Raw genomic sequence first — 13,044 nt, 5'->3', positions numbered from 1 at the left:
TAAAGGATGCCCCATGAGAGATCTGTGGAGTGCGCTGGTTCGTGGTTGCTCTTTGGCTTTCCAACCCAACAGATGCCGCATGTGGTAGGCTGGGTCATGGCCCCAAAGAGCCTCAGGTCCTAACCCCTGGAACCTGTGAATGTTACCTTATACGGCAAAAGGGAGTTTGCAGAGGTGATTGTGTTAAGGATCTTGAAATGGAGAGATTATTCTGAATTATCCTGATTGCCCTACATGGAATCACAAGAGTCCTTTTAAGAGAGAGGCAGAGGAGGTTTGATGATAGAAGAGGAGAAAGCCATGTGGAGTCAGGAGGCAGAAACCAGAGATGAGCTTGGAAGGTGAAGGAAGGAGCCCTGACCCAACATGCTCTGGTAGCCCCTAGAAGCTGAAAGAGGCAAGGAAACGATTCTCCCTTTAGAAACTCCCAGAAGAACCAGTCCTTCCAACATCTTGATTTTTACCCAGTGACCCTGATTTTGGACTTCTGACCTCTAGGACTGTAAGAGAACAAATTTGTGTTGTTTTAAGCCAATAAGTTTGTGGTGATTCATTATGGCAGCCCCAGAAATCTAATACACATCATTCTATAGGCAGCTCCCTGCTTCACTGCCACCAGCATAAACCTCAGGTATGCTTTTCACATCACCCAAACCGTAGACCCTGGGAGACCAAGGTTGGGGTAGGGGGAACGCCACAACGTCCTGAGTGATTTCTCCCTGGTAGCCTTGTGTGGTTCCCAGTAGAGCCACCCATTTCCTCCTCTAGAGCTCTCCAAGTGCTGTAAATAGGCCCTGAAGCGTCTTGCTGGCCTAGAGTAGCTTTTCAGAGCGGACCTTTCAATCTCCTGCTTCCAAGTATTTAATTAGTCCTAAATGAAGAGTCCTCCAAAAGCGTACAGCACTTTTGCACATTTGCTGACATAATCGCATTTGCTGTTGCCTCTGATCATCATCCTGGAAATGTTCCTTTCCTTCTGGCTCCCCCGGAGGTGGTTTTATGGGCACTGAGAGCAACAGTGTTTTTCAAAGCATGAACCCTCATCTCCTGGGAACTTCTGAATTCTATAGCGAGATTTGTCATTCCACAGAGTAATGGCTGAGTTGATCCGTCCAGAGTATTTCTGAACCCCACACATGATCACCATGTTTCCATGTTTCCAGGCTTGGGATTCTTGTGGACTATGTCCTGTAGTCAGCATGACCACCCTGAAAGGTAGAATTGTTATTCCTTCCTTACAGATGAGGACACTGGGGTTCACTCTACTGTGGGAACCCATCAAGCATAAGGATTAGAAACTGGATATGGTTGTCATTAGTGTTATGCTCCAAATATTCTGGCTATCTCCTTCTCTGGGTAGTTGGAAAGATTGCCATTACTGGCGACATGGTGGTTGAGTGGGTTGCATGATGAGGACAATGGAACAATGAGTTAGTTTGTGAGTAGAAGAGAGAGGTATGTCTTCCAGGCCTATCGTGACCCTTTGAGGTCCTTTCCCTCTGCCAAGGTGACTGACAGTGTCCCAGATAGAAGCTGTTCCATCAGTCTGGGTTTCAGAGAGAGGACATGGCCCAGAACTGGAGCTGGCCTATGGTGGGCACCCAACATGCTGTAAGCCACTAAGATTTGGGGGTCCTGGGTCACCATAGCATAACCTAGCCTCTCCCAACTAACCCAGTTCCAATGTCAGCTCTGTGACTTTTTAGCTCCATGGCCTTGTATGAGTCCATTAGCTTCTCCAGGGCTTGGCTGGATGGAATCTAGCACAGAGTTCTGGGGATGAATGAGATAAGACGAGTAAGATGCTTAGTATTAGGGCAGCTCCAGTGGCTCAGCGGTTTAGCGCCGCCTGCAGCCCGGGGTGTGATCCTGGAGACCCGGGATCGAGTCCCACGTCGGGCTCCCTGCATGGAGCCTGCTTCTCCCTCTGCCTGTGTCTCTGCCTCTCTCTCTTTCTCTCTCTCTCTCTCCTCTCTGTCTCTATGAATAAATAAATAAATAAATAATCTTACAAAAAAGATGCTTAGTATTATGTCTGTCATGTAGTAAGTGCTCAGTAAATGAAAGTTGTAGTCCCTATTGTTACTACTGTTATTATTATAAATGAAATTAATTATCCAGAGTCCCTGAGTTAGGAATGGTTGGTAGGGTGTGAGAAGAGGAAGACACCATACTTTTTTGAGCAACTATTATGTCTTTTATGCCTTCAGAGTCTTCATTCTGAATGTTGGACATCAAAATCCCTGTATTTCAGATGAGTAAACTGAGGTTCAGAGGATTATTTAAGTTGTCCAGCATCATTAAGTGGTGGAACCAGAATCTGAATTTATGTTTGGGTGACTTTCTCCCTATTATCTTCTTTATCTTCCTTGAAAGAGAGCTCACCCACCCTCTTGCTCTTTTGGTGGGAATGCAAACTGGTACAACCACTCCGGAAAACAGTATGGAGATCCTCAAAAAGTTAAAAATAGAGCTACCTTACGACCCAGCAATTGTGCTACTAGGCATTTACCCACAGAATTCAAAAATACTAATTCAAACTGATACATGTATGCCAATGTTTATAGGAGCATTATCTCTAATAGCCCAATTATGGAAGCAGCCCAAGTGTCCATCGATTGATGAACGGATAAAGAAGATGTGAGATATATATATATATATATATATATATATATATATATATATGAGAGTGAGTATAATATTAATCAGCCATAAAAAGAATGAAATCTTGCCATTTGCAGCAACATGGATGGAGCTAGAGAATATTATGCTAAGTGAAATAAGTAAGTCACCAGTCAGAGAAAGATAAATACGATGTGATTTCACTCATATGTGGAATTTAAGAAACAAAACAAACAAGCAAAGGAAAAAGAGAGAGAGAGAGCAAGACAAATCAAGAAACAGATTCTTAACTCTAGAGAGCAAACTGATGGTCACCAGAGGGGAGGTGGGGCATGGGGATGAGGGAAACAGGTGATGGGGATGAAGGAGCGCGCTTGTCTTGATGAGTACCAGGTGATATATGCAAGTATTGAGTCACTTTATTGTACACTAATATAACACTGTATGGTTACTCACTGGAATTAAAATAAAAACTTAAAGGAAGAATTCCCCCAGTGCCAGGCACACGTTACCCCCTTAAGCCCCACCTCCCCCACTCCACCCTCCAGCCAGCCCCATTACTTTCCCACATCAGCTCGGCTTGTCAAGGGCTCCAAGATGCCAGCCTTCTGCAGCCTCCTCCTCGAATCTGGACCGTGCGCATCCTGATTTGACCTGCAGGAGCCCAGCCTCATTTGGGATCCCTCCTCTGCCTTCACCTGCTTCTCTTTGCCTGGCCAGGGGAGCACATGGGGTTCTCAGGATTCTAGCCTAAGACAGCTTGCGTACCTTCTAACCCCAGGGCACTGGGGCTGGAGCCTCCTGCCCAGCAGGATAAGACCTCAAGGGAAGCACACTGCACTGGGAAATAGAAGAGCTTACATCTCCTCTGGGCTCTACATTGAGAATAATAGTCTCTTACCTTTGCAGCTTCAACCCCCAGGAGCTCATTTAGCTCTGCTATGCTCCTGTGACAGGGAGGCCAGCTGCTACTACCACCATCTCTCCATACACAGAGATACTAAATCCACCTAGATACCGAATTTCTGGATGCTCTGTGAGATAATCCTGAGTTCAAATCCTACTCTTTCATGTACTCATTGTGTGATATTAGGCAAGCCACTTAACCTGTGTGGCCTCAGTTCCTGTATTTTTTTATCCTACTGTAAAAACTAAACTGGATACAATATGAGAAGTCCTCATTTGTAGAGTGACACACAGTAAGTGCCCCACAGCTAGTGGCTATCCGTAATCAGCATCATTACCATCATCTTTATCATTATCTAGGGTTTATTGTTATCCTGTCCCAGCCTCATCTGCAAAACGAGAGTTTGAAACAAGCTGGTCTAGTTCCCCTCCAACTTTGAGTGACCACCTCAAACACACACGCACATGTGCATGTACATAAAGGCACACACACATGCAAGCACATATGCTGCCCAACGAGGCAGAACAAGGGGCCCCAAGCCTACAAAGCCAAAATGACAAGCCTGGGCTTCCTCCGTGTCAAGTTCAGGTGGCAGGGACAGTGTCATGGTGGCTGAAAGGCAAGAGGGTAGGGAGCGAGGGGAGGTGGCCAGAAGGAACAGCAGGCTGTAGAGAGACCTGGGGCCTTGAGGGGAGCCCCAGAGCCTTCCCCCACTCCCCGCAGGCCTGGAAGCAGTGCCCCATAAAACCTAATGGATATGTGAAGTATCAGCATAAGGGAAGGTCTGGGAGGCAGAGAGAGCTCTCATCCCTCCCAGGAACCAGGGCTGAGACACAGTGGCGGAGTGACACGCCACTTGCAGCCTTGGGGACCTGGCTGAGCAGACAGTGTAGGCTCCATCGAGTGGAGGGGGGCAGGAGCTGTGACAGCAGCATGGCTTACCCTGTCACCTGGGTTCCTCCCCTCCCTACCCCCATACCTAGGGCTTTGCTGGGAGAAAGCGACAAAGCCTTCCCCAACTGTAGCTGGCTTTCCGGAAAACGGGCGTGCCTGGCCCTTCACCTGTATTCTGTGTCCCCAGTGCTCTGTGCCGGGCTCATCCTGGACACAGGAAGGATGACCGTGCTGGGGTCTCTCCAGTCTCAGGGCCATCTCACTGGATGCAACAAGCTCTGGGGAGAGGCAAAGCTTTGGATCAAAGAGCTACATCTCTCTGGGAGGCTACTTTGTTAGAGGAGGCTCCTCCCTGAGAAGAGGGAGTCACACGACTGAAGTCCCTTGAGATACCATGGCCTGGACCCAGCAGGCAGGAGGGCTCGGCGGTTTGCCCTGTGCCCCGGGTGGGTTCCAGGGGAAAGGGGTCGCCAGAGCATTGCTGCCGGCAGCCTGGCCCTCCAGAAAAGAGGGTGTCTGCTGTCAGGGGAAGGAGGGCCCTTCACTCCCTTCTCCCTTGGATGGCACACACAGAGCCATCTCCGCCATCTGCCCACAGCCTATAATTCAGCCGCCCAGCTGCACCGAGTGCTTGACTGCTCTGATTGCGGGGAGGCCAGATTACTGAGTGAGCGGGTGATTGGCAGGTGCCCTGCGGGCCCAGCTGCCCAGGGAGCAGAGGCGGGCTCCACGTGACGCCGAGCTGCCCACGAACCCCAGCTCCCAGGCCTGCCGTGAGGCCCCCTCCAGGAACTCCCATGTGTCCCTGACCATCATTCTTAAGTCCGGGCTTCTGCAACTGCAGTGTGCAGACAGGTCCCCTGGGATCAGGTGAGAATTCAGGTTCCTGATTCAGTAGGTCTGAGAGGAACCAAGATTCTGCATATCTAACAGCTCCCGTGCTGCTGAGAATGCTGATGCAGAGACTATACACTGAGTAGGAGATCTTTAGAGTTTATGTAGCTTGTGTGTGTGTGTGTGTGTGTGTGTGTGTGTGTGTGTGTATAATCTCAATCTGTCTGGGCTCTGGTAACAGCCCTGTGGAAAGGTGGTGAATAATAATGACGATGATGTTGATAATTGCTATCACTCTTCATGCCTCCGGTGCAAGGTGCTGTGCTTAGCACTTTATAAATCTTACCTCATTCACTCCTTACAACACCTCGGTGATAGCGCTCTTTTTTCAGAATTTACAGATGAGAAGAAAAACCTGACATTCTGAGCTAACTCAGTTACTTGCCCCAGGTCGTGAACCTCATGAGTGGTAGCATTAGAATTCAAGCTCATCTCTTCTACGGCAGCCCCCCCCCTCTAGCCACATACAAGGTTAGCAAAGATGAGCCTCTTTTAAGAAGCCAGGGTCAAGGGTGCAAGCTCTGGAGTTAGCGCGTGCCTGACTCTAGCAGGATCCCCAAAAGCATGGAGTCTGGAGCCAGGCTGCTTAGACTTGAATCCTAGCATTGCCACTTGCTAGCTTAGTGATCTCAGACAACGTACTTAACCTCCCTGTGCTTTTAGCTTCTTCAGCTGTGAAGCAGCAATGATAATACTAGGGTTATTATGAGGATTATATACACCATGAGGTCTCATTACACATACATATCTTGTAATATATATAATCTTCACAATAACCCTGGTATCTATCTATCTATCTATCTATCTATCTATCTATCTATCTATCATCTATCTAATGAGATTACCTAGAGAGAGCAGTTAGAGAGTGTCTGGTGCAGATATGAGTGATGTTGAGCACTAGGGAAATGGGAATATTGATACAATAGAAACTATTACTTAACCACGTTTTTTTAGCATGTGCTGGACACTTTTCTAAGCATTTGACATATGGTCACTCATAATTCTCCTAGGAATGCTATAAACTAGGTGTAATATTAATCATATTTTATGGACAAGGAAACTGAAGGCACAGACTTCAATGACTTGCCCAAATCACATTGCTAAGTAGTGGTAGAGAGGAATTTGAACCTTGTGTGGTTCACCCAACACATGCTGCCACACTAACTGTTTACTATGTGTCAGGCCCTGTGGTAGGTACTGGAGCACAGCAGTGAGCACGATAGACTCCCTGCTCTCCTGAGGCCAACACTCTCGGGTCCTAGAATACTATCACCTCAGCACTCTGCACGGTGCTTGGCACATGACAAAGCCTCAATAAACATTAGCTCTGCTTCTCCTCTTACCCTCCTCTCTCTCCTGGGGCAGCCATCACCAATGGATCACTGCCTTCTTTCCCACAGAACCCACTTAGGGCCCCCAAACCTGTCTCAAGACAGCACTCCAGGCAGCCTCTACCAAACCTTTGGGTTTGCACGGAGGACAAAACCATGTCAGCTCTGAGCAACCATCCTCTAACAGAACAAATGAATGCTGGACTCCAAAGCCCATGCTGTCCGCCCCCTTGGGAGGAAGCCACAAGGTTTGGAGACAGGGGTGCCGAAGGCCTGTACAGGAAAGAGCTGAGAAGCTGAGATTAGTCAGGGAGGTGGGGAGAAAAAAAAAATGCCCACAGCACCTCAACTCTCTTGCTCTTGGCCTGGAGGTCTCCAGAGAGGAGGTCCTGAGCAGGGTGACCAGGAGCAGCGTCTGATCAGGGTCTGGCCAACCATGTGCAGACCTGGTCCCTAGGGACACTGAGTATCACTGATAATCCCATGAGGCCCAGGTCTTTGGAGGCTGGCACTAGGCTGGGGGAATGATAGAGGGGCCAAGGCAAAGGGGGAACAAGGGGCTCTCCCCCAATCTGGAATCTGTTGCCTGCCACAGAGCCCGCCCACTGCCCAGCAGTGCATTCCCACCCCTGCAGAAAGCCTCACTGCAATGCCTGCTTTATGGCCTCTGCCAAATGAAGCACAAACTTAACTACATCACCCCCCCGACAGGACAGGGGAGGGGGCTGGAGGTGGCACACTGGGCTGCCTCAGCCCCCTAATCTAATCACTGGCGTGGGTCATTTCAATTACGGACACCAGAGTGTGGTGGGAGACCTGGCTGCTCATAAAAGCCTCCATGCTGTTGCTCAGCTAATTATGAAGCTCTTACTGTCTCAGCAGGTAAATAACTCAGGACTGAAAGGTTCGGGCTGCTGAGATGGAGCATGAGCCAGGGAACAGGACAGGGAGATGCCTGGGATGGGAGCCCGGGCACAGATGGGGTCGCAGGGAGGGAGGCACAGCCGTCTGGAGGGAACAGGAGAACTGGGGTCTCTGCCCTGGGACGATCACCCAACATCCAGGAATTGGGGGAGGAATTCCCTATCTTAAACACAAGATTGAAGTTTTCTAGAAACCTCAGCGCCACACCGTTGGATAAAAATTTCAGCTCCGCCTCCTTTTGCTAACCTTGTCTTTTTTATTTTTATTTTTTAAGATTTTATTTATTTATTCGTAAGAGACACAGAAGTAGAGGCAGAGACAGAGGCAGAGGGAGAAGCAGGCTCCTCACAGGGAGCCTGATGTGGGACTCGATCCCAGGATCCCGGGATCATGCCCTGAGCCCAAGGCAGATGCTCAGCTCAACTGCTGAGCCGCCCAGGCGTCCCTAACCCTGCCTTTATGTGTATATTTAGGTCCTTGGGAAGGGAGAGGGCCCCGGGGAGCCAGGGGCAGTTCCATGTTGGCTGTCCCTGGGGTTGGAGCTGTGATCTCTTTGGTTTGCTTCCTGGTCTGACCTGTCCAGGCTCAAAGCTGGAGCACAGAGGCTGGCCGGGTCATGAAGGTGTAAGGCGAGGGGCTCAGCTTCCTCCACCACAACAGCTCCTCCCCTGGAGGACACGCAGGGAGCCAGAGCCCCCGGCTATGGGCTGTGCACGGGGCGGCAGGCAGGCTGTGGGGGAGCACGGCAGCAGCTCTGGAAGCTATTCTGAGATCCAATGACATATAAAATAGAGGGCTGCCTGTCTAGCCTGGGTGCTTAGCTCAGCCTTTACTCTCGACGTCAGCGAAGTCCCCAAAATTGGAGCTGCGATTTCTTGGTGAGTTCTGAAACTACCTTAGATTCTGGGAAACGGCAGATGGTCGGAGCATTCACAGCTGGGAGAATCCCATTTTTGCTCTGTTCCTCAGTTTCCTTCCTCTGTGAAACAGGAATCGTGAAACTTGTAAGCATTTGGAGGAGCCGAGCTGAAGCTGCTCTGTAAATAACGGCTGCGGGCGCCTTGTCTTCCTCCCTCTGCACAGGGCCTCTGGGCCCTGGCTGCCAGGTCGAGGTCACGGCCACTCGGTGCTTGGACGGAGGTCCAAGGCTTCCCTCCTCAAGGGCTGCCTCTTCCAAGCAGACATAAAGAACCTGGAGACGTTCTCCGTGGAGGAAGCGAAGGGGGGCTGCATGAAGAGTGGAAGTCCCACCACCCACGGCCCCTGCTAGAAGGCCTGCGACGGCTTCAGTCCTTGGCCTGTGGATCCTGGAATGAGGGCGCCTGCAGGGAGAACAAGAGCCCGTAACTGGACTCTGATTGAAGTACTGGAACAAGGACCTCACACCACAGACTTAAGACGAGAATCCATCTGTTGACAGCAGGCAGGTCTTGTTGTTACTTTGGGATGTATCATCTACTTTTCAAAGTACCACTAAATACATGGCTTCACTCTGATCCTCAGAGTTCTGTGATTTGGGTAGAGTGAGTCGGAGCAACCCCAATGCCAAATAGGGTAATTGAAGCTCTGAGAAATTAGCTCCAGGTCCCCTGGCTAGATAGTGATGGAGCCAGGACCCAAACCAGGTGCCTTCTCCAGGGACAGCTGGAAAGGAAGGAGACTTGGTAGTGAGGAGCTCACGGCAGGCCTTTGCCCCTCTAATAACCGAGGAAGTGAAGAGCAATCTAGCAGGTGGTGGCAGCAGGTAGAGGCAGAGGAGGCCAGGAACAGAAAGGAGGAAGTGAGGAGGGAAACAGGTGGAGGTTTGCATGGACACTTCCTGTTCACAAACTTCTTATGTTCCTCATTTCATTAACAGCAGCAGTGGAATTTCATGGACAATTGGCGTTGAGCACTAACTGGGAGGTAATGAGAGAGGGAGGATGCAGGTAAAGGCTGTTTGAATTTAAATTCTTTTTCTTTAGGGGGAAGGGGAGGTAGGTTTTTTTTAAAGGCAATTTTAGCGCCGCAAAAAGTTCCTAGCAAACAGCTTTGGACTTTTGAGTCCTCCACTGACAGCATTAGGAGTGCTGATTCTTGCTCAGCCTACTGTGGTCTACTCAGCAAGCTCCCGATGGCTGCCCTGACAGCAGGCAGAGGGACGCAGGAGGACAGGGAGTCTGACCTTGGGGCGACTCTCCCCTCAGACCTGGGAAGACACGCGAGAAATGTGTCCAACATCAGCAGTGAGCTAGGATGAATTGCTCTGCAATTGTTATTGCACAGCTGCCATGAGCAAAACTCTGTGTGGACCCGGGCAGAGATGGGACAGAAACTAGAATTAGAAAATGGGGTGACTCTTCCAGGAGTATGTGGTCTGTGTGACAGGTGATGCACATACACATGTACACACACCCCACACATGTACACATACCCAACAACACACACCCCAACACACACATATCCACACATACACAGCACACATGTACACACACACCCCACGTCACACACCTCTGTACACACACGCATATAAATGCACATGCACAGCACACATGTACACACAACACACTCATGTACACACAACCACAACACACACCTACATACACATGTGTATACACCACATGTAGACATGCATCCCACATCACACACACACCTGTGTACACACATGCATACACACGTACATACCCCAAAACACATACACCTATGTACACACACTCCACACACGTAGGTACACATAAACATAGGCCATAAAATATTCAAAGGAGGAAGGATATAGAAGAGGATAATACCAAAGATAGAGAGAAGGGGACAGAGTCATGAGATGATCAGAGGAAGAAGGTGGGGGAAGGCTGTTCTGAGCAGGGTCCTTAGACGGAGTGGCACACAGATTGGTGAAACAAAAGAATATGTCAACTAGCAGCAGAAGCTTGGGTGGAATGGCAAGCCGGTTAGGCTAGATGGAAGCCTCCATAAAAAGAAGCAATGCGAAATGAAGAAAGTCGAAATAAAAGGAAGGAAAATCTGTGGAAGACTTGAGCTCTAACCTTAGAATTCAAGCTATGGGGCCACGGGAACTGTCATAAGATAAGCTAGTTGGTGCAGATTTGGCTACTAGAGAGTAAGAGCCAGAAGTTGATGAGTCACCCAAGTGCCCTGTGACTCTAGGGCTCTTCTGTCTTAACAAATAACTGTGGGCATAGAGGGAAGGTACAGGACCATTGGGACTGTCATGGTTAGTTTTGTGTGTGAATTTGGCTAGACCATAGGACCTAGATATTTGGTTAAACATCATTCTAGGTGTTTCTGTGAAGGTATTTTTTATATGAGATTAACATTTAAATCAGTAAACTTGGGTAAAACAGATTCCCTTCCAGAATGAGCCTCATCCGATTAGTTGAAAGCCTCAGTAGTAAAACACGGGCTACCTGGAATAAGTGGGAATCCTGCCAGCAGACACTCCTGCCTCTGCTTTGGACTCAAACTGTAACTACTCTGTGGGTCCCGGCCTGCCAGCCTACTTGCAGATTTGGGACTTGTCAAGAGTCCACAGCCATGAGAGTATTATGGACTGAATCGTGTTACCCACCCTCAAATTCATGTTGAGGTCTTAACCACCAGTACCTCAGAATGCGTATCTGGAGTAGGGCCTTTAGAGAGGTGAGGTTAGGTGAGGTTATTAATGTGGGCCCTAATCCAATAGTTGGTGTCTTCGTAAATGGAGGAAATTCAGATACAGATATGAACATGCACAGAGGGAAGGCCGTGTGAGAACACAGGGACAAGGCAGCCATCTGTGGGCCAAGGACAGAAGCCTCAGAAGAAGCCAACCCTGCTGACACCTTGATCTCAGACTTCCAGCCTCCAGAGCTGTGAGAAAAGGCATTTCTGTTAAAGCCACAAAGTCTATGGTGTTTTGTTATGGCAGCCCTTGTAGACTAATAAAACGATAGTGGATTATAATCTCCTTGAACCCAAGGACCATGCATGAAGCCTATCCCCCAGCTCAGGGCCTTACACATAGTGTGTGTTGGCTAAATGTTGTGCTAGATTGGGTCTGATGGGCTTGTTACCCAGCTTCTCTCCAACAGTGATGTGGTGCAGGGGAAGAGATGCTCATCTGAGACACCGGGAACAAGAGCTTCAGGACACAGATGTGCCTTGAATCTTGCACCCTGCTTTGTGCGAGATTGTCCTTGGGAATCGAGTCAAGTGAAGAATGACATATTTTGTATTCTCTGGTCTGCCTAACATAACACCTAGGACTTAACTAACACTCAGTAAACTGAGTCATTCAGTTTACTGAATGACCAAGATAGAACTGGGAGATGAAGTGATCTTACACTTAAAAAACAAAAAACAAAAAAAGCTAAACTGTCAAAACATGTATGTATGTAATGTACCTAGACATTTTCTGAAAGAAATTCCTAATGGTGGTCACTTTTGGGGAGAGAAATAGAATAAGAAGGCAAGCTTCTTTTTCACTGTATACCATGAGATATCTGGACATTTTTGTCATGAATACATTCATCCTAGGTCATTCAGTACCTCAGCAGGTGTGGACACCTGCACTGCAACAAGAGGTGAGGAGCTTTTTAACCCATTATGCTCCATTCCCTCCTCTCCACAAAACCCATTAGCCTGCCCTGAGTCTCCACGAGCTGCCCCACAGGGCCCAGAGGGAGCACAGGGTGATGGCATAGAGCCCCAGCATGATGGTGTAGGCTTGAAAGAGCAGTCGGTCAAAACGTTCCAGGAGGGCCAGCCATTTAACCTCCTGTTGGTCTGACTGGTCCCAGGTTTGGAAGTAGGTGCTGATGGATTTAAGCTGGAACCAGACTTCCTCCAGGGTTCCTGTTGGGGCCAGGTGCTCTCGACAGATGGGCTCTGTGTGAGAGAGGAAAACATCCTAGGTGAGCCAAGGGCTCCCAAAGCCCCCTGGGCTTCCCACTGGAGCCAATGGAAGCCAATGGAAGCCTTGGTAAGCTGCTTACCAAGGAAGGTTTGTGGGCAAAACAGGGTGGCAGATTGGGTTGGGGTTGGGGCCTCCCCTCCGCCTGCTGATGGGAGGATAGGCTGTGCAGAAGGAAGCAGAGCTGTGTTGTGCAGAAAGGACATCTAGGCTAGATCCATCCAGGAGATTTTCCGAGCTGGGGGCCAGCCCCACGGACTCAGTTGGAGCTTTAGGGACTGGGATGATTATTTTTGTTTAATTGTGATATAATTTACATATGACATTAGATTTCAGGTGTACAGCATAATAATTATATATATATACCAAAATTATGTCTTGAACATAACCCTGGCACAGCAGGTGGGTGGTAGGTAGAAGGTCCCCAGGTCCATAAGCATTAGGAAAATGCTGGGAACCAGCAGACTCACGACATAGACCAATACATCAGAATAAGTCTGGTTAACCTCCACTACCACACAGTTACACACTTTTTTTTTCTTGTGATGAGAATGTTTAGGATATACTCTCTTTAGCAACTTTCA

At 48.9% G+C, this 13,044-nt stretch overlaps 1 protein-coding gene across 1 annotated transcript in view; it reads right to left on the bottom strand.

Moving 5' to 3' along the window:
* Nucleotides 1-7,808: 7,808 nt before the first annotated feature.
* Nucleotides 7,809-13,044, bottom strand: part of HTR3B (5-hydroxytryptamine receptor 3B) — a 57,875-nt gene continuing 52,639 nt past the window's right edge. The window contains exon 9 of the mRNA XM_072822066.1: nucleotides 7,809-12,435. Coding sequence (XP_072678167.1) covers nucleotides 12,185-12,435 — 251 coding nt within the window. The 3' untranslated portion in view covers nucleotides 7,809-12,184. The remainder of the gene's footprint in view (nucleotides 12,436-13,044) is intronic.

Source organism: Canis lupus, chromosome 3 (genome assembly GCF_048164855.1).
Source record: "Canis lupus baileyi chromosome 3, mCanLup2.hap1, whole genome shotgun sequence".
NCBI classification, from domain to species: Eukaryota; Metazoa; Chordata; class Mammalia; order Carnivora; family Canidae; genus Canis; species Canis lupus.
This window is presented reverse-complemented; position numbering and strand designations above follow the sequence as displayed.